We start from the raw sequence: 20,592 nt of genomic DNA on the forward strand, positions 1-20,592 counted from the left end.
ACGGATTAAAATCTATTCACCAATATTTTCCATGTGAAAAAACCCTTGTGCAATAGCTACTCAACTACTAAAAGATAAGTAAACAAATAAAAGTAACAAATAGTAAGTATAAATAAAATGTGTAAAATACAAATTTACGCAAGCTTCTAATTAAGCTCAAATCATTGCTTTAGATACTCTGTGGGGATGTGTGGAGATGGAGCCAATGACTGTTGGGTAAGTGAATATTATCATCCCTGCTGGCTTAGCCTAAAACAAAGTAATAGCACAAAATGGTAATAGAAGGTCACATGGTAATATAACAGCTACAGTTGTAGCACATCATCATGTAGATGGAACTTTGCTGATGAATTACATTTTATGCCATTAACAGGGAAAATGGCAAGTGGTTTTGTTAAAAACATATACTGTCCAATGAATGTTTAGGAAGTGGTTAAAATACCGCTAGCCAGGCGTGTCACAATGCTGATGCTGGCATCCCGACTAGTGGTAAAATCCAGCCGCCGGAATACCGGTGCCACAGTCTATTCTTCCTCTGTGGGTGTCCACAACAACCATAGCGGGAGAATATAACCCATGACGAGTGCAGCGAGCCACCGTGCCCTCAGCATGGCAAGTGCATCGAGCCCGCAAGGGGCTTTCTAGCACTCACCCTGCTGCCGGCATACTGGTGGCCGGGATGCCGCTGTCGGTATACTGACGTCCGGCATCCCGGCTGCCGGTAAGTCATGCTGAACCTGAAAGTTCTATTGATTTATTTGAAATATTTTATTTATCTACTGCAATGTGATGTGTTGTTATATTTCATGTTACAATACAATAAAGTAAAGTATTAATTACTGTAATTAATGTTATGTAATGTGATTGACACATTTTCCATACTAACGATATCTCATGGCTTGGTGACACTGGGCCTGATTCAGAGCTGTCAGTCAAAGCTATGGCTCAGGGGAAGGATCTGTTCTGCGCATGTGCAGGCGTCCCATAAACCATCGGGTTTACCAATGTAGCCCTATTCAGAATTACAAGACTTTAAGACTTATGTAGGACTTAATAGATATACATCAAATTATATATGCAAATATCATTTTTGTGCAGAGAATGTATATAAATGTATGTAAATTGTAAGCTGTGATCATTTATTATAAATGTGCATGTGTATTCAAGTAATTTATTCATTTATACCTAAATGTGAGGTAACCCTTTATGTGCTAATAAGGGGTATAGCATTGCAGCCACTATGAGCTTTAAGGGTTAATTTGCTGGTACTAATGGGGCACCCAGAGGCTTTATCAGTGCATCGAGTGTGGGTCATGTTCTGTGAGCAGGCAGCAGCATTGAGTCGGAGGCCTTGTGGCTGAAGTGAAAGCTCTATCCAGTCCCCGCTATAGCTAAGAGAGGTGTCGGGGGAGTAGCCGGCTGAGAGGTATAACACACTCCACCAGACAAGTACAGCTCCATATTATGATACAAGTGCATTATATATACACTTGGGATGCCGGCGGCCAGAATACCAACAGCGGCATCACAACACACAGGATCCCGAAACCGGTTAGGTAAGTACCCTAACCCTAATCCCCTAACCCTCCCTACCCGCAGCCTGACCTTAACCCTCCCCAGTGGTACCTAACCTTCCCTCCCGGCAGCCTAACCCTATCTTTTGCCAGGCGTGCCTAACCCCCCCATCTCTGCAGTCTAACCCTAACCCTCCTTCTCCTGCAGCCTAACCCCAACCCTCCCCCTGCAGCCCAAACCTCCAAACCTAAGCTCCACCTTGTTGCCTGATCCTCAGCAGCCCTGCAAACTTATGTTCGTGATCCCGGTGTTCGTGATTATGGCACCGGCATTGCGCTCCGTGTCGGCATCTCGGCATTGGTATTCCAAGCAGTGTCGGGATTCTGGTGTCGTTATTCCAACTGCCAGGATCCCGAGTGCCAGTATCCTGACCAGATCCTTCAGTACCATGCTCCAAGGCCACATTTTAAAAGTCTGCTCGTCCCACTAGCCATTATTGAGGTTCCGTTTGAAAGAATAGCTATGGATTTGGTTGGACCTCTAATAAAATCTGCCTGGGGGCCATCAGTATATTTTTGTGATAATGAATTACACTACCAGATACCGAGAAGCAAAACCATTGTGCAGTACTGTATGTGAACAAAGACCATTGCTAAAGAACTACTGTAGTACATGTCTTTATCAGGTTCGGAATACCTAAGAAAATGCTGACTGAGCAGGGTACCCCATTTAAAATCATGAAAGAATTTTGCCGCCTGTTAAAATTTCTCAGTTAAGAACCTCTGTCTATCACCCCAAGACTGACGGGTTAGTGGAGAGGTTTAACAAAACTTTAAAAAAAAACATGCTAAAGAAAGTGGTGGATAAAGATGGAAGACATTGGGATTATATAAGAGAGGTTCCCCAATCCTCCATGGTGTTTTCATGGGAGACACTCAAGGGGATTACTAGGATTGCCAAAGAGACATGGGGATGGGGGAGGAGGATCCACTCCATATAAAACTATTATTGAGCATTTGTCTCAGATGCAGGTAAGGATTGCTGCAGTGGTGCCGATAATGAGAGAACACTTGGAAAAGGCCCAACAGGCACAGCAGCAGGTCTACAATCACAATTCCCAGTTACGTGTCTTTGCTCCCATGGACAGGTGCTTGTTTTGGTTCCCACAGTAGAAAGTCAACTTTTGGTTAAGTGGCAAGGGCCCTAGAAAAAGTGGTGGAGGTTAATTATAAGTGGGGGAGGTTAATTATGTACCAGCCTGGGAAAAGAAAGCCAGAACAGATCTACCATGTAAATCTTCGAAAACCGTGGAAGGATAAAAAAGCTATGTCAGCCACCCCAGTCCCTCCCGTAAAACCCAGTGTGTTTGGTTCCCGAAGTAACAATAGCTAAAACCCTCTTAACCGTTCAACAGCAGGAGGCTAAAGAATTTCTCATAAGAAAGTATTGTTTTCAGACAAACAACAGTTATTAAACATGACATAATCACTGATTTAGGGATTAAGGTTAACCTAAAGCCTTGTAGAATAGCAGAAGCCCAACGGGAATCAGTGTCTAAAGAAATTAAATGTTGGAATTGGGGGTATTTGAAGAGTCACACAGTGAGTGGCCAAGTCCCATTGTGCTTATGTCTAAGCCAGACTGGAGTTTGCCCTTCTGCAATAATTTCTGTAAATTGAATAATGTATCAAAGTTCTATGCCTAACCAATGCCTTGGGTGGATGAATTTATTGAAAGATTAGGAACAGCAAGGTACTTGACCACTCTAGACTTAACTAAAGGTATTGGCAAGTGTCGTTAACCGAGAATGCACCAGAAGAGTTATTCCAATACAAGATGTTGCCATTTGGGTTACATGGGGCACCTTTCAGAGGATTATGGATAGAATTCATCTATAGACTTGATTGACGATCTCACTTACCCAGAGTACAAGCAGTTTTGAATTCCATCCAGAAGACAGGATTGACAAACAACCCCAAAGAAGGTTGTCTAGGGATGGAAGAAGTAAAGCATCTTGGATACACCACTGCATGGCCAAATCTAGGATTTTTGGCACCCAGGGCAAGGCAGTAATTTTGCGGCTCCCCTTCCACCCCACCAAAAACAAACAAAAAAAACAATCAATACAGAGATTAAACAATATACTACCACATGTCAAAAATACATTTCAATACAAAGCAGACATAATAGAGCTGCATACAAACAAACACACCGTATTACACAGAAATAAAAAATAGAACACGGTAAGTGGTTCATCATTGTAATCACAAGCATTATAATGAAGCATTATTTTAACTCAGTTTTTGGTCTTTGTCTGTACTACTGGTGCCCACGCTGCCTGACCCCGTGTAAGTCATTATCAGCTTCATGAACTGTGTGGAGGATGTAGGGGAAAGAGACACTGTTTCGGGTGGTGGTTGGTCTGGGTGCCGTGGCTGGGATGAGGTGGATGAGGACAAGGAGTAAGAGGGAGAGGTGAGGGTATTTTTGTGCAGGACTCAGAGATGCACCCCAGCCACAGGAGGACTGCAGAGGCTTATCTGTCATGCTGTTTGTGCCTCCTTGCACCTGGATAGAGGAATATGGGTGAAGTCAATGGAGATGCAGGGGGAATTCTTAGCTGATCTTGTCCAGGGATTACTTACAAGTCACATCCATGCAGAGAATCCCCTGGGGCTGCCATTACCATGCACCCCTGTGCCGGTCACTAGGTGTGATGAATGTCTCTGCTCCTTGCAACTGATGTTCTCAGTGACTAGCTCTGCTCTATCTGCCGTACCCTCACAAAACTTTTGTGATCATCCTCTTACAACACCTTATCCTCTGCGTGTTTCCGTATACCAGCACGGGATGCGGTCAAGATCCCGCCGGACGTAATCCTGGGGGTCGGAATACCGACACTGGAATCCCGACCGGCACAATCCCGACATATTCTCCCGCTGTGGGTGCCCATGACACCCATAGAGGGAGAATATTTAGTGTGCCGAGCGTACCGAAGCACCATGCCCGCAGCGTGGCGAGTGCAGCGAACCCGCAAGGGGCTGCGTTGCGCTCGCCCCCCTGTCTGGATTGTGCCGGTTGGGATTCCGGTGTCGGTATTCCGACCGCCGGGATCCCGTCCGGTGGGATTTCGTACTGATCCCACCAGCGCTGCTCACTCACACTCCATACTGACACAAGCTGAGGTAGCAGAGTGTCAGATGAGGCTACACACCAGTATCAAGGTGGCGTGAGGAGGATGTAGTGCACCCCTGCTAATTAGCAGATTACAGTAGATGGAGGACCTCTCTCCTGGCCAACGTACATACAAACGGAACTCTCCCGCCAGCCAGAGGTCTTCGGCATCTCCTTGAATCCAGCATCTAAGGCACGTGTCCCCTTAGCTCCCCCTTTAGTTGCGGTCCTGACCATTGGCAGAAGTTTGTTAAAGCACTAACTTAATAAAATTGAGGCAATACAAAATTGCCCATGACCCCTAAATAAGTAGCAGGTGGGAGCATTCTTAGGAATCACGGGGTATTATAGGTTTATACCAAATATTGCGACCATTGTAGTCCCACTGTCAGACCTTACCAAGGGCAAACAGATAGTTAGGGTCAAATGGAGTCCTGAAGCAGAAAAGGAGTAATAAGAATAAAGAGGCAATGGGAGAATAACAAGATGGTTCTTGGTATTGCAAAGGCCAGGTAATGGGTCCTGGTGGTATGGGTGTGTGAAAGAAAGGAGCACTCCACCCATAAAGCCTATTTTGTGTTTTTAGGGTGAGAGCAGGCTAGTTAGAGCCTGCACCTAAGAGGCTGATATTAGCTGGGTCAGGGAATTGCTCAGGGTTTCACTACCTGGGAAAACAAGCAGCAGGCCTGTTATGAGGCACTTTGATTGATTGATTGATTGATTGATTGATTGATTGACTGTAAGTACTGTGCATATGCCTATATTTGTGGTAGGGCATTAGGTCTACTATGTTTAGTTATTGCCCAGAATAGCTATGATTTATCTATTTATTTATTTTTACACTGCACAATAAAACTAGCCATGTGCTGTTTTCCTGGCTGCTGTGTAATTAGAGGTGCTCATGTTTTTAAGTAAAGTAAAAAAAAAAAAAAGCAAGCAACTGGGCAAACCCATGTTGCACTGCAGGTGGAGCAGGTGTAACATGTGCAGAGATTTAGATTTGGGTGGGGTGGGTTCAAACTGAAATCTAAATTGCAATGTAATAATTAAGCTGTCTAACATTAATGGGCTATATGCAAAAGCAGACAGTATTTACCCTGCACAGAAAAAAAAATTGTATTTGCACTCTTTGCATGGCAACATGGTTTGTTCCAGACACACAGTAACTTGCTTTTTTTGCTTTGTTTACAAACATGAATCAGGCTCATTATATCCAGGGTTGCCGAAATTCTGGCTTCCCCCTCTGGGAGAAGGCAGCCAGCGTGGCATAGCAGGGGGGCGCGGAGGGCAGATGTGACTCAGAATAAGAGTGGAGCAGGGCCACATAGTGGAGGTGGCACAGAGGATGTGGTAATTGCAGTTGCGTCACTGTAGCCACGCTCTTGCTATACAATGCCAATACTACAGGCATTGTACAGCGGGGGGTGGGGCTATGGTAATGTGATTCAATGCGAATCGCATCATCGAGTAGCTTCAGACCGCCCAGTTGTGCTCTGTAAGTGGACCGCCGAGTGGAAGTGTAGGGGATCTGCAGCGTTGCGGGACACTTGCCTACCATTCAGGAGGGTAGGCAAGAATTATTATGCCTACTATTTGAAGTGTGACAAGAATTTATATACTGTAAATAACCCAGCAGTAATGACATTAAAACACTGGTTTGTTAAGCAAAGCAGTTGCAGAATATTCTGTAGCTACAACATAACTACTACCTTATTCTTCCCCCCATCAGTACATCTCTTGCATGTCTCTTTTCCCCTATGCACTCTCCCTTCATAGTACTACTGAATTTATCTTTTACTTTGCATAGCTACTGCCTGTCCCTCCCACCTCTCAATATATGCTTTGTAGAGCTTCTGCCAGCAGGACCGTCACAATTGGCACCATTCCTTCTATTGCCATAACCTGTAGCGGCAGCTTGTGACCCCTACTGCTCCAATGGGTGTGCAGTTTTTAAGAACTTCTCCTCTGCTTTCTTGATTATTTTGCTGTCCAGAGCCCCTCCACCCCCACACACACACCCTCCATGTGTTTGAACCGTCTCCAATTTTAGATGTGTACCTCTCCGCCAGATGTGTGCTTCAGTCTCCTGTTGTGTGTTTCTGCTCATATCTTTCCACATCTGTTAAGGTGCATACACACTGCGATCATTTTTTCAATATTGCTCATTTTCCCCCTTCTGAGCGATATTGACTAAAATATTGCAAAGTGTATGCTGCAAATGACAAGCAATGCGCGTCCCTCTGTTGGCCATACATGTCGGCCAAAACTGCATGTACGGGCTGGTTGCAGCATGACGTCACTGATATAATTTGTTGTATCGCTCAGTGTGTATGCATTATACCAGGCGGCCTGGGAGGGCAGTGAACACACTGTGTGATATCGCTCATGGAGTATATCGCACAGTGCGTATGCACCATCAGTCTGTATAATCTTTGTATGTGCACCCTCCCCGCCCCCTCAACTCTTATTTATGTTCTTCTCTCTCAAACCCTTACATTCTGAGTCCTCATTGGAAATTGATGGCTTACTGGTGGCTGCTGACCAGAGGTGATATGGACAAATGTTGGTGCTGCTGTTGGTAACAGAATCTGAATATGGCAGATAAACACAAAATATTGAACCGAAAGGATTGTGCTTATCTACAGAATAAGAACTTTTTGATAAATTATAAGTCTTATTCACTAAGATCAAAATAAAAAAATAGATACAGGAATAGGGGCTCCCAAACCCGTACAGTACCTATCCTAGGACAAATGAGGGCTCTTCCTGTAACATTATGGGTAAAGTGGGAGGATGGAGTAATTCAGGCAATAGCAATTCAATAAATGTGAGATATTTTTCGTCAGTGTGATGAGGTTTCTGTGGCACCCCATTATAAATAGTTAACTACCCTCCTACAGCATATAAATCATTAACTTTCAGCATTCATCTTTATTCTCTTACCTCCTCCCTGGGCTGAATCATTTTTTATTAGTGCACCATTATACATATATTAAATCATACCACTTAACATAAATATATAAATAACTGTTAATAAATATATACTGTTGTAGTAAGGTATATAAGCTTCCTCCAAAGTATAAAATAGATTTTATTGTAACCATTTACTAGTCTACAGTATCTACTAAAAACATATTATGCATAAAGCCCCATACACACTAGACGAGATTTTGAAAGATCTCGCTCAGAATGGCTGATCTGAGTGAGATCTTTCACAGTCTCATATAGTGTGTACACTAAATGTCATTAACGATGTGCGCTCCCGTGCATCATTATCAACCCCCTCCCTCGTCCGCACATGTATGGACGAGGGAGGTCCTCGTTAACGACTGCAGCATGGCCATAGTTTCCCCTGCACCGTCACTGCCTGTCCCGGTCGCATCGGCAAGTGTGTATGCACTTGCCTATGCTTGCCCCCTCACCGTGTCCCCACCGATGCGGATATTGGCGGCGGCGGGGACACGGTGGGGGGGGGGCCAGCATCGGCAAGTGCATACACACTTGGGTAGTGTGTAGGGCCCTATAGACGTGTCAAGAATGCACCCAACTTCCTTATCAATAACTTCTAGAAATGCAGTTTATATGGGAGCCCTGAGTTACTGCACCATGTGGGTTATAGATGCTGAGGCTGTTTCTAGCACAAATGCGCAGGTGCGCTGCACATAGGATTTTCAAAGCATTACGATTGTGTATGTGGAATATATGGCATCTGTAGGGATTGCTAACTGCATTTACTGCAATGGACCTCTAAGCTTAGTAACTTGGAAAAGAAATAGGTAAATTATACTTTTATATATATATATATATATATATGCAGCAAATAGGAATGGGGATAAGCGACTGTGGCCGGAGACCCGTCAGCCACATGGACAATGGCAGCCTTGGCACATAAGGGGTTAATCTTTCCATGCCCGACGCCATTTATAAATGGACAAATTGGCACAAATGCATGTTTAATACTGTGTTTTCACCGTGTTATAGTTACACAGTTATACAGTTACACAGTTATACAGTTGTAGGAATGCACATTTACAATGCATGCAAATGCTAGCACTTAGAAGGAATGTGTAAGCTGTTTTGGTTTTAAAATGCATTTACATTAGAGGACAAATGGCCTTGGAAGCTTCTCCCCTAGGAATTGAGATGCTGATGACACTGGCACCTGGAAAGGGGTCTGTGGACAAGCCATTTCTTTGAGATTGAGATGTGTCGCTGTGTAACCGTTATAGACACATGCAGGTGAAAGGATTTGGTTGCTGTCTTCTCTGAATCTCCTGTTGTAATCCCAAACACTGGGTTTGAATGGAGATGTGAATGAGACAGAAACATTTGTATTTTGAAGCTATGTGTTAAATGTATCAATGGCGAAGTGTAAACTCCCAGGTGGTAGGAATTGGAGTATAAATTATACCAAACTTTGTGTGTGACAGGAAGGAGGAAATTGCTTCATTCACTTATATGCTTTTAAAATGTAATTTATTTATATTTTGTAAGATATCCTGATTGGATGGAAAGGACTGTGGTTTGTGATTTTACTGTATAAAAAGAGGAGGCCTGTGAGCTTCAGAGGTGTATTATACCAACTACTTTCTGCTGTGAACATCTTGCTGTATGCCGTTTCCCCTAGCGATAGGGAAAAGTTCTCTTTAGAACTATTGCAAATAAATATAATTTGCCTCAAGAAGACCGCTTCATCTTGTGACCTGCAGAGCTATGCAAAACATAGCCCTGTTCTCCGGCTGTCCAGGGAGCACCCAGTGTCTCCAAGCTTCGCCTTCAGCCAGCTACCGGTAGAGGCCTAGTCAAGCGACTAATGGGGATTTGTCAACATCACACAGGTGTGGTAAGGCGGCGTGTCGACGCATACAGAGCAGAACCGTGGTTCCAAATGCCACGGCAGGTTAGGAGTTTGGTGGTGGCAGTGTAAACCCACCCACTGCGCAGTGAGTGGAGTCAGTAACAGGTGGTTACTAACGGTAAGCGGGAATCCCCATGTGGCCAGGTCCGGCGTGACCTAAACATCCATTCTGTCTACTGGGGACGAGACGCGAAAGCGGTGAGGGCTTTCATACGGGACCGTCCGGTCACAGCGACCAATGGTGCAAAAGTAATTAATAAGGGAGCAATACCCAATGTATATAAAAATATATACAATTTATTGTAACAACAGGAGCGTAAACGTAAAAAATATATATAAAAACTTCACATGTGACATAAATTCATAAAAAATTTTTTTATTTTTTATGAAAACACAGATAAAAGATTAATCATTTAAAAAAGCATATACAGTATATGAATAAATATATATATATATATATATATATATATATATATATATATATGGAAAAGCATGTACAGGTGCGCTGGTGACTCTATGATAAGCAGTCCACAGACCATCAGTCCGGGCTTGGAGCACAGGTAAGTTTAATTACCGCAGCACGTTTCTCCTATAATCACTCCGAACTCCAGGAGATAAGTTTTCTAGAAATAAAAGTAAGGAGAAGGTGCGCTCATAGTGCAAATCAATACTTTAATGGATAAAACACCGATATGTACCATCCAGGACAGGTAATTCAAAGACTCGTACCCTGATTACCCACGCTGTGGGCTGATTACCACATGATATAAAAGTGTTCCACAAGGCTGTAGCTGTGATCGCCTACCGCAGTCCGGGACAAAGCACCGTATCCGGCCGTGAATAAGCCAGGACCCGTCAAGCCACCGTGCCGAGGAATCGAGCAGATCATCCAGTACACTTGCAGAAGAGAGACGTCTGACAGACCACGCCCCAACGCGTTTCGTATATCACTTCGTCAGGAGGCTCCTGACGAAGTGATATACGAAACGCGTTGGGGCGTGGTCTGTCAGACGTCTCTCTTCTGCAAGTGTACTGGATGATCTGCTCGATTCCTCGGCACGGTGGCTTGACGGGTCCTGGCTTATTCACGGCCGGATACGGTGCTTTGTCCCGGACTGCGGTAGGCGATCACAGCTACAGCCTTGTGGAAACACTTTTATATCATGTGGTAATCAGCCCACAGCGTGGGTAATCAGGGTACGAGTCTTTGAATTACCTGTCCTGGATGGTACATATCGGTGTTTTATCCATTAAAGTATTGATTTGCACTATGGCCCTCATTCCGAGTTGTTCGCTCGTTCTTTTTCATCGCATCGCAGTGAAAATCCGCTTAGTACGCATGCGCAAAGTTCGCACTGCGACTGCGCCAAGTAACTTTACTATGAAGAAAGTATTTTTACTCACGGCTTTTTCTTCGCTCCGGCGATCGTAATGTGATTGACAGGAAATGGGTGTTACTGGGCGGAAACACGGCGTTTCAGGGGCGTGTGGCTGAAAACGCTACCGTTTCCGGAAAAAACGCAGGAGTGGCCGGGGAAACGGTGGGAGTGCCTGGGCGAACGCTGGGTGTGTTTGTGACGTCAACCAGGAACGACAAGCACTGAACTGATCGCACAGGCAGAGTAAGTCTGGAGCTACTCTGAAACTGCTAAGTAGTTAGTAATCGCAATATTGCGAATACATCGGTCGCAATTTTAAGAAGCTAAGATTCACTCCCAGTAGGCGGCGGCTTAGCGTGTGTAACTCTGCTAAATTCGCCTTGCGACCGATCAACTCGGAATGAGGGCCTATGAGCGCACCTTCTCCTTACTTTTATTTCTAGAAAATATATATATATATATATATATATATATCTCTTATCTCAATTGGAGGTCACCTTAGGGGTTATCTGTGTTTTCATAAAAAATAGTTTTTTTGTTTTTTTTAATGAATTTATGTCACATTGTTGTTACAATAAATTGTATATATTTTTATATACATTGGGTATTGCTCCCTTATTAATTATCTTTTGCACCATTGGTCACTTATCCCCATTCCTTTTTGTTGCACACATTTTTTACGGGGACCTACCACCCCCGGGTACTTTGGGGAACAGCTGACACCCTTATATTAGGGAGTGATTTTTTTATATCTAGTACATATATATATATATACCTTTATACGAATTTGAAGTGTCCTAATTAGTGGCTGATAAAATCAGGCAATAATCATGGCGCAGTATTTTTCTATGATAGACAGAGATAGATAGATAGATAGATAGATAGATAGATAGATAGATAGATAGATAGATAGATAGATATCATGTACTTTTGGGATACTTTTTATGGGGTGCCTTTTGATCTTTCCAAAATAACTTTCAACTCCTTCCACCATGTGTATTTCGATTGGGACCAGCAATCCCACAAAAATTGGCCTAGATTCGTTTTCCAATAACAGTTTACAGAATAGACCGTATTGGCCATATGTAATCCAGCTATTTGCCACTGATTTGTGGCAAATTGGGCATAGACCAAGCCATTAACGCCTTTGTTTAGATTATTTTGCAAGAAAACTCTTACACACATGCAGCATACATGTATGAAATAAAATATGGATACAGAATTACTCATTTTGCTGAAACAAACTCATGATGATTTCTCCATTTATCTTTTAAAGGCACTTAAAATGGCTCATGCTGGAATTTCTTTGTCAGAATTAGAAGCATCTGTTGCATCTCCTTTCACTTCGAAAATTCCTAATATTGAATGTGTTCCAATGCTCATCAAGTAAGTTGTCTTTCTGTCCATCTGCTACAGGTATACAACACAAAATGTTGGGAAATTGTTTTTGAAATGAAAAAAATAATTAAAATAAGGTACTTCTGTGTCTGATAGATACTTTGTTCAAAATATAGTATGGTAAAATCATACAAGCATGACCCAATGTACTGTATTGTGTAATTCGCCATCTAGAATCCACATAAATGCTCTGATAGGTGAACTGATTATTTGGATGTAAATATCAACATATTAAAAATAATTAGTATCTTAGTAGCTCTTCCAGCACCCATGAGGTGGCTGCCCAGTATCATTTTTGTTTTTGGTTCTGCCCAGCGCATTCTGCCGTGAGGTCCAACGAGCACCCTAACTTCCCTAAAACCTAGTCAGGATTCAACTGGATCACCTCGCGTTGGTTTCATTCCAACTGGTGCAGGGGTGTCCTAATGCATAACCGGACCTACAAAAAAAACAGAGCAATTAATCTTGTAAATAATAGTATTTTAAGTTGTATAATAACATAGTAACATAGTATTCAAGGTTGAAAAGAGGCAAAATGCCCATCGCGTTCAACCTGTTTATTGTATTAAGCTGAGTTGATTTTAATGTACCTGCTGAAGAATGTTTTATGACTAGTTAACAACTACAAATCACGTTAAACCCGGATTAACAACTTCAATATTTTAAGTGTTGTAACCTTGGATATCCTTTTCATTCAAATTCATCCAATCCTCTTTTAAATGCATTTACAGTGTCCACCATTATCACCTTCCCTGGCAAGGAATTCCAACTCCTTATTGTCCTAACAGTGAAGAACCCTTTCCTCCATTGCGTGCAGAATTTTCTCTCCTCCAGCCTCAGCGAGTGCCCGCATGTCCTAAACAGCATTCTTTTAATAAATATTTCCTCTGATAACTCTTTGTAGTGCCCCTTTACATATTTGAATAAAATTATTTTATAATATTAATAATGTCTCCTCTTAGACGCCTCTTTTCCAGTGTATACATGTTCAACCTAGTAAGCCTTTCCTCGTAATCCAGTCCCTCAAGCCCTTTAACAATTTAGTAGCTCGCCTTTGAACCCTCTCGAGTTCACCAATATCTTTTTTATTCCATGGTGCCCAAAACTGAACACAATATTCCAGATGCGGACGTACAGTGAATTGTACAGCGGCAGAATTACATCCTCGTCCCTTGTCTCAATTCCCCGTTTTATGCACGCTAACACCTTACTTGCCTTCTTTACAGCACTTTGACATTGTATACGGTTATTAAGTTTATTATCAATGAGTACCCCCAAATCCTTTTCCAAAACTGTTACCCCTAGACTTTCCCCATTTAATATGTAAGATGCAAGTTTGTTTTTAGTCCCAAAATGCATAACCTTACATTTTTCTATATTGAACCTCATTCTCCATTTAGACGCCCAGATTCCAAGTTTAGATAAGTCATTCTGCAGAGACTCTACATTTTTTTCAGAATTAATTACCCTACACAGTTTAGGGTCATCTGCAAAGATTGACACTGTGCTTTCCAGGCCTATTTCTAGGTCATTGATAAATATGTTGAACAGTGGTGGCCCGAGTACGGACCCCTGTGGTATTCCACTGAAAACCGATGTCCAGCTTGAGGACTTCCCGTTGACCACTACTCACTGTACCCTGTTTTCCAGCCAGTTACTTATCCATGTACAAACAGTTTTTCCTAGGCAAGTGATTTATTAATGCTTTTTTAATTTGATGATTAATCTCCTGTGATGCACTGTATCGAAGGCTTTTGCAAAATCTAAGTAGACCACATCCACTGCTTTTCCTTGATCAAGATTGGCGCTCACTCTCTCGTAGAAGTTAACTAACATGATCTGTCCCTCACATACCCATGCCGGTTCTTGCTAATAATCTTAGTGGTCTGCAGATACTCCTGTATGCTATCCCTTATAATTTCTTCCAGTATTTTCCCCACTATAGATGTCAAACTAATCGGCCTGTAGTTACCTGGATGACTTTTGGATCCCTTTTTAAATAATGGCACTACCTTCGCTATACGCCAATCCTTCGGTACCATGCTAGATCTAATTGAACTATTGAAAATCAAGTACAGGGGTCTTGCTAGTTGTGACCTTCAGATGAAGTCCGTCTGGGCCAAGTGATTTATTAATCTTTACTTTGCGTAATCTCTCCTTGACTACTTATTCACTTAAACAAGTATCTAACCACGAAACATTACTGTCACTATCACTATGCACTACTCCCACCGTCAGTTCTTCTCTGGTGAACACTGATGAAAAAAATGTGTTCAGTATTTCTGCTTTTGATTCGTCATCATTTAACAATACTCCAAATTCATCTTTTAATGGACCTATGTTCTCCTTTTTTAACCTTTTACTGTTTATGTATTTAAAAAAAAAAATTAGGATTGGTTTTGCTCTCTATAGCAATTAGCTTTTCATTTTCAATTTTAGCTGCTTTTATTGCATTTTTGCATCTTTTATTGCATTCCTTGTAGTACTGGAATGAATCCTCCTTTCCATTAGATTTAAATGCTTTGAAAGCACACCTCGTTTTATCGATTTCGGCCTTGACCTTCTTGTTAAGCCACATCGGTTTGAATTTGGTACTCCTGCGCTTACTACCCATGGGTTTAAATTTGTGAATATTGCTATCCAGCAACCCTTTTAAAGCATCCCACATTTCTGAAGTGTTCTTACCATAAAACAAAACTTACCACTCAATGTTGTTTAATGCACATCTTAGCATACTGAAGTTAGCCATCCAAAAGTTAAATGTTTTTGTTGAACCCTTATAGCTATGTTTCCTGAAACTGATATCGAAAGTGATCATATAGTGATCACTGTTACCCAAGGTCTCCCCAACTTTAGTATCCGATATGATGTCCACATTATTAGTAGTTACTAAATCTAGAATAGTTGTACCCCTAGTTGGGTTCTTGACTAATTGAGACAAGTAGTGAACTTTTAACATATTTAAGAACCTGTTGCCCCTAGCTTTAACACATGAATCTCCAATTAATATCAGGATAGTTAAAATCCCCAATCACTAGGATGTCCCGCAATCCCGCAGCCCTTTCGATTTGCTGCAAGAGTTGTTCTTCCTCATGTATGCTAATATCTGGCTGTTTGTAGCACATTAAATAAAAAAAGGTTTTAAAACCAGCGCTCCGAGACAATAGTGCAGCAACCTCTGCTGAAGTGGTCACCCCCACTTCCAATAGTCCACAGATATAGTCACAAATTGCAGATGTGCGCACCCCCTGGGATCATTCGGGGTCAATAATCGAATTCTTACTTCCCCAATAGATCCGTGGCAGATAGTCAATTTCTTTAAAAGATTTCCTCAGAAATCGCTATTCTTCTCCCAGGAAAACAGCACCATCTCACCTCTGACTCCAGCACTCCTGGACACTTCCACAGATTCCTTGGTCTGCTGCAGTCTGTCCCCAAAACACCAACGCGTTTCTGCTCATAGAGAGCCTTTCTCAAGGTGTCTATCTGCCATGGATTGGGGAAGTAAGAATTCGATTATTGACCCCGTATGATCCCAGGGGGTGCGCACATCTGCAATTTGTGACTATATCTGTTTGTAGCACGTGCCTATAACTAATGTTTTTGGATCAAATACCCCCACTTGAGATTTAAACCCATAATGACTCCACGTTATCGCCTGTCCCCTCATAAATAACCTCCTTTAAGTACAGTTTAAGAGATGGTTTAACATGAAGACATACACCTCCTCCTATTTTGTTTACCCTATCCCTCCTGAAAAGAGAATACCCCTCCAAGTTTGCAACCCAATCGTGAGAGTCGTCCCACCATGTTTCCGTAATACCTACAATATCATACTCAGCCTTTGATGCTAACAATTCCAATTCCTCCAGTTTACCTGCTAGACTTCTTGCGTTTGCAAGCAAACATTTTAGTTTAGTGGTTCCCTTATCCGCTTGTTTTTTTAAAGGTATCCTATCATGTTTTACTAGAGCCACCCTAAAGTTACTCTTACGGACTGTCCTTCTCGCTCCCTTTCCATCCCCACCATACTTAATACTGCCCACCTTACTCTTCTCTTTGATCATCCCAGTAATGAAGGGTATGTGTACCAAGTCTGGCCCAGATCCATCAAGCCATGTATGAGCCTATGAATAACAAACATAAATACTGCACATGCATACATACATATTTTATTTATATATATATATATAGAGTATGGTTGCGGGCGGCACTCTCGGCGTAAATGAAGACAGACACGTAAGTCTTTAAGTCATCAACGTTTCAATGTCCAGAGTGACATTTTCGTCAGGATAAAAGACGAAAATGTCACTCTGGACATTGAAACGTTGATGACTTAAAGACTTACGTGTCTGTCTTCATTTACGCCGAGAGTGCCGCCCGCAACCATACTCTATACTATTGGATACAGGTACACTGTATATCCCGGGGAGGGCACCGGCATTACAACTATTGATACCATCTTTTAGGGGACTTGGGAGTGCCGTCGACCCTGCTTACCTATATATATATATATATATATATATATATATATATATATATAAAACCAGAAAAGTACCGGCTCTCCCATCAGCTGTGCATCTGCGCCGGGTGCCCGCAATATGGAGTTCAATAGATACACGTGGATGTGCGGCACTCCAGACGACTTGAAATAACGAGACTCAGGCAGTAAATGAAAGCAACGTTTCAATGCTTAACACATCGTCTTCAGGCTTAACAAACACACATAGAAAGACACTCACCTAAATAGTGATCTCACCCCTGTGACTGGCGCCATTGTTCCGAGGGCGGGATTGCAGCCCGCTCAGGTGCGCGAACGCAAGCGTCACTGACGTCATCATAGTGCTCCCATCACCAAGGCAACATGACAACAAGCATAAACTACATAGAAAAACATGTATCGTAACATAAGCCTACTTATAATTAGCAATTGCACAGATACAGGCCTATCATAACTAGTCATCATACTGATGGCCCAAGTCTTTAAATTCATGTATAAAAACCTATCTAGGTACATATAATACATATCTGTAACTACATTGTGCATAGTATTAAATGACAGACTCCAGGGTCCTAAACTAAACAGCCCAAACCCAGATGTTCATTTAGTCCACGAGGTGCCATGGTATCTAGCCGCTGGATCCATTGGACCTCTAGTTGTAATAATTTTAACCCTCTATTGCCCCCTCGAAGAGAGGGCTGGACCTGGTCGATCATTCTATACTTCAAGGAGGTCAATGTGTGTCGGGCTTTGGCAAAATGCCGAGCCACAGGCTGTTCGCTATTACCAGAAGTTATGGCAGCTTTAATGGCTGACCTGTGGGCTGTCATACGCTCCTTAAATGCCCTCTCCGTTTTACCTATGTATGACAGGCCACAGGGGCACAAAAGTTGATAAACGACAAACCTGGAACTACATGTCAACCGGTATCTAATCTGGTACGTCCTACCAGTATGCGGATGCTGGAAGGTACTACCAGAAATTAGATACTGGCAAGTGGTACAGGTACACTTGTAACACCCTTTTCTACCCGCAAATGCCATGGTTTGTTGTGTTGGATCATAAATATCCGATTTCACTAATATATCCCGTAAGTTTCTGGGTCGTTGGTAACATGGCATTAGTCTGGTATGTGTAAGCGGCAAATCTGGATCCGATTGGATCAAGTGCCAATATTTTTTAGCTGACCTCTTAATGGAATTGCTGACTGAATGAAAACCATTAACCCAGGGTAGAATGCTGTCATTATCCTTATCTTTATGATGATTTAATAGCTGTTGGCGGTCTAATGCCATAACTTTAGTTTTAGCCTGATTTAGTAACAGGGGGTCATATCCTCGCTCTAGAAATTTTTGAGACATATTATCAATATGGTGTATAGCTAATTCTGGATCAGAAGTGATCCGTTTAGCCCGCAAGAATTGAGAATAAGGTAGCCCCCGTTTCAGAGGCACTGGATGACTACTTGAAAAATGAAGGTAATTATTGCGGTCAGTGGGCTTAGAGTACAATGATGTCGTAATTTTACCTTTATCTATAGTCAATTGAACATCCAAAAATTGAATGGTATTAAAATCAATAGAATATGTAAATTTAATGGGATGCTCTTTGGAATTTTGGTCATCTAGAATGGCAATCAAAGATTCTTTAGAACCCTGCCAGATGACCAACAGGTCATCTATATACCTGCAAAAAAATAGGATCTTGTTAGATATTTCTGCATTAATAAAAAATATTTCATTCTCTATCCCAAACATATAGATATTGGAGTACGACGGGGCCACGCTGGACCCCATCGCACACCCCCGACGCTGCAAGTAATATTTACCGTCATACAAAAAGTAATTTTTCAATAAGGTCATCTCCAATAATCTAAGACACAGGGAGATGTCTGGCCCCTCGTAATCTGATAGGGAATGCAAAAATGCATCAACTGCTGCTAAGCCCCCTTCATGAGGGATGACTGTATACAGGCTCTGCACGTCAATAGTGCAGAGCACTGTATCCATAGGTAACAATGGTAGAGCCTCAAGACGTCTCAATAGCGTACTCGTGTCCAATAAATATCTAGGCATCTTTTGAATATATGGCTGGAAGATTTCATCTAAAAAGATAGACACCGGTTGAAATAACGACCCCCTAGCCGATATAATAGGTCGACCAGGGGGTTTATCCAACCGTTTGTGTATTTTGGGCGTGGTATACAATAATGGCACCACAGGGTGCTGAGGAATGAGGGCATTTTTTACATCAGAGGAAATCTGACCAGCCATAACAGCAGAATTAAGACATTCATTAAGATCCTTTGTGAATTGTCCCGTAGGGTCACCTATTAGGCGACAATAAGTCTCACTGTCACTAAGCTGCGCTGAAATCTCTTCCTTGTAATCCTTAAGATTTTGGATAACTAAGGAACCCCCCTTGTCCGCAGGTCTAAATACAAGATCTTTATTTGCTGCCAACTTTGCCAATGCCTCTCTCTGGCCTCTAGTAAGATTGTCCCGAATGGGGGGTGGCTTGTTAACCAATGGATCACATTCCTGCTCCACCAACCGCATATACGTACGGATAGAGGCATTAGTGGATTGTGGATCGAATGTAGATTTTGGTAACAGTTTTTTCAACTTATTTGGTATCCATGCTACCGGATCTTGTGTAGCAGGTGCAGGTACAGCGGATTGCTTAGCAAAAAACTCTTTCAACTTTAAAGTTCTATTAAGCCTGTATTTTTCAACCTTCCACTGTAAGGGTTGTGGTTTAGACACAGGGGCAAAGGACAGGCCTTTGTTCAGAACTTGTTTTTCTGTGTCATCAAGTTCATAGTCTGAAAGATTGATTATCGCACTGTTTTCCCCTTGGGGGGTTTGTTGCCCCTGCCCCTGCCTCTGCCTCTGCCTTTGTCTCTTACACTGCCTCCCGCGCCTGGTGTACGCTCGCCATCTGGATCTCCGTTCTCCTTGGCCCTGGTAGTCACCCCTAAAGGGCCCCTTGCTTGGGATGACTGGGCTTGGGAGTCCGATTCACTGGCCGTAGACGTATACTCATTAGATGACTCCTGGAGATGTCGATTATCTCGACGACGACGGAAAAAAGGTTTGCGGTTAACATAGGTACGCTGATTATCATTCCAACGGTAGACATTATTGTTGTCATAGTCCAAGTCCACCTTAGCTTTCTTTTCAGCTTTAAATTTAATCAGATCTCTCTTATAGACCTGTAACTGATTGTTTAATTTATCATACCAATTGTTGGCAGTGTCTGTTTCCAAAGCTACCTTATGGATAGCCTCAAAAGCCGTGATTTTCTCTTTGATAAGATTCATCTCTTTAGTACTCTGTTCTATGATCAAAAGCATTAGATCCATGGAGCATCTATTCATGATTCCAACCCATTTTCTACAAAAGATTGGGTCATGCCTCCCTATAGTGGGAGAATTGGTCATCCTCAGGCCCCGTGGAATCTTTTTGGATCTATAGTACTCACTTAGCGACAGGCAATGGTAGAGGTAATCCGTCTCTTTCCGTTTGTATTTGAGTAGATTCCGATACACACTCTCCAATGAGCATGCCTCCGCTTGATCTTCTAGTACTGCTTTGTACAGAATTTCCTCAGCCTCTGATTCAGAATACATATGCAGAACCCCCAATGGGCTCACTCGAGGCATAAAACCACTGGTAGTCTCCTCAGTGGTGTTAGCGGCTGTCATTTTAATAAGTGGCTGTTACTTAGTAGATCCAATTTGCATATGGTTGTTGCTAGGCAATGTA

General features: G+C 42.4%; 1 protein-coding gene across 1 annotated transcript in view; it reads left to right on the forward strand.

The window, feature by feature from the left end:
- The window catches only part of LOC134910908 (probable cation-transporting ATPase 13A4), a 177,476-nt gene that overhangs the window by 92,219 nt on the left and 64,665 nt on the right, over positions 1 to 20,592 (forward strand). The window contains exons 22-23 of the mRNA XM_063919294.1: positions 174 to 216; positions 12,203 to 12,312. Coding sequence (XP_063775364.1) covers positions 174 to 216; positions 12,203 to 12,312 — 153 coding nt within the window. The remainder of the gene's footprint in view (positions 1 to 173; positions 217 to 12,202; positions 12,313 to 20,592) is intronic.

The sequence above is a fragment of the Pseudophryne corroboree genome, chromosome 4 (genome assembly GCF_028390025.1).
Source record: "Pseudophryne corroboree isolate aPseCor3 chromosome 4, aPseCor3.hap2, whole genome shotgun sequence".
Taxonomy (NCBI): Eukaryota; Metazoa; Chordata; class Amphibia; order Anura; family Myobatrachidae; genus Pseudophryne; species Pseudophryne corroboree.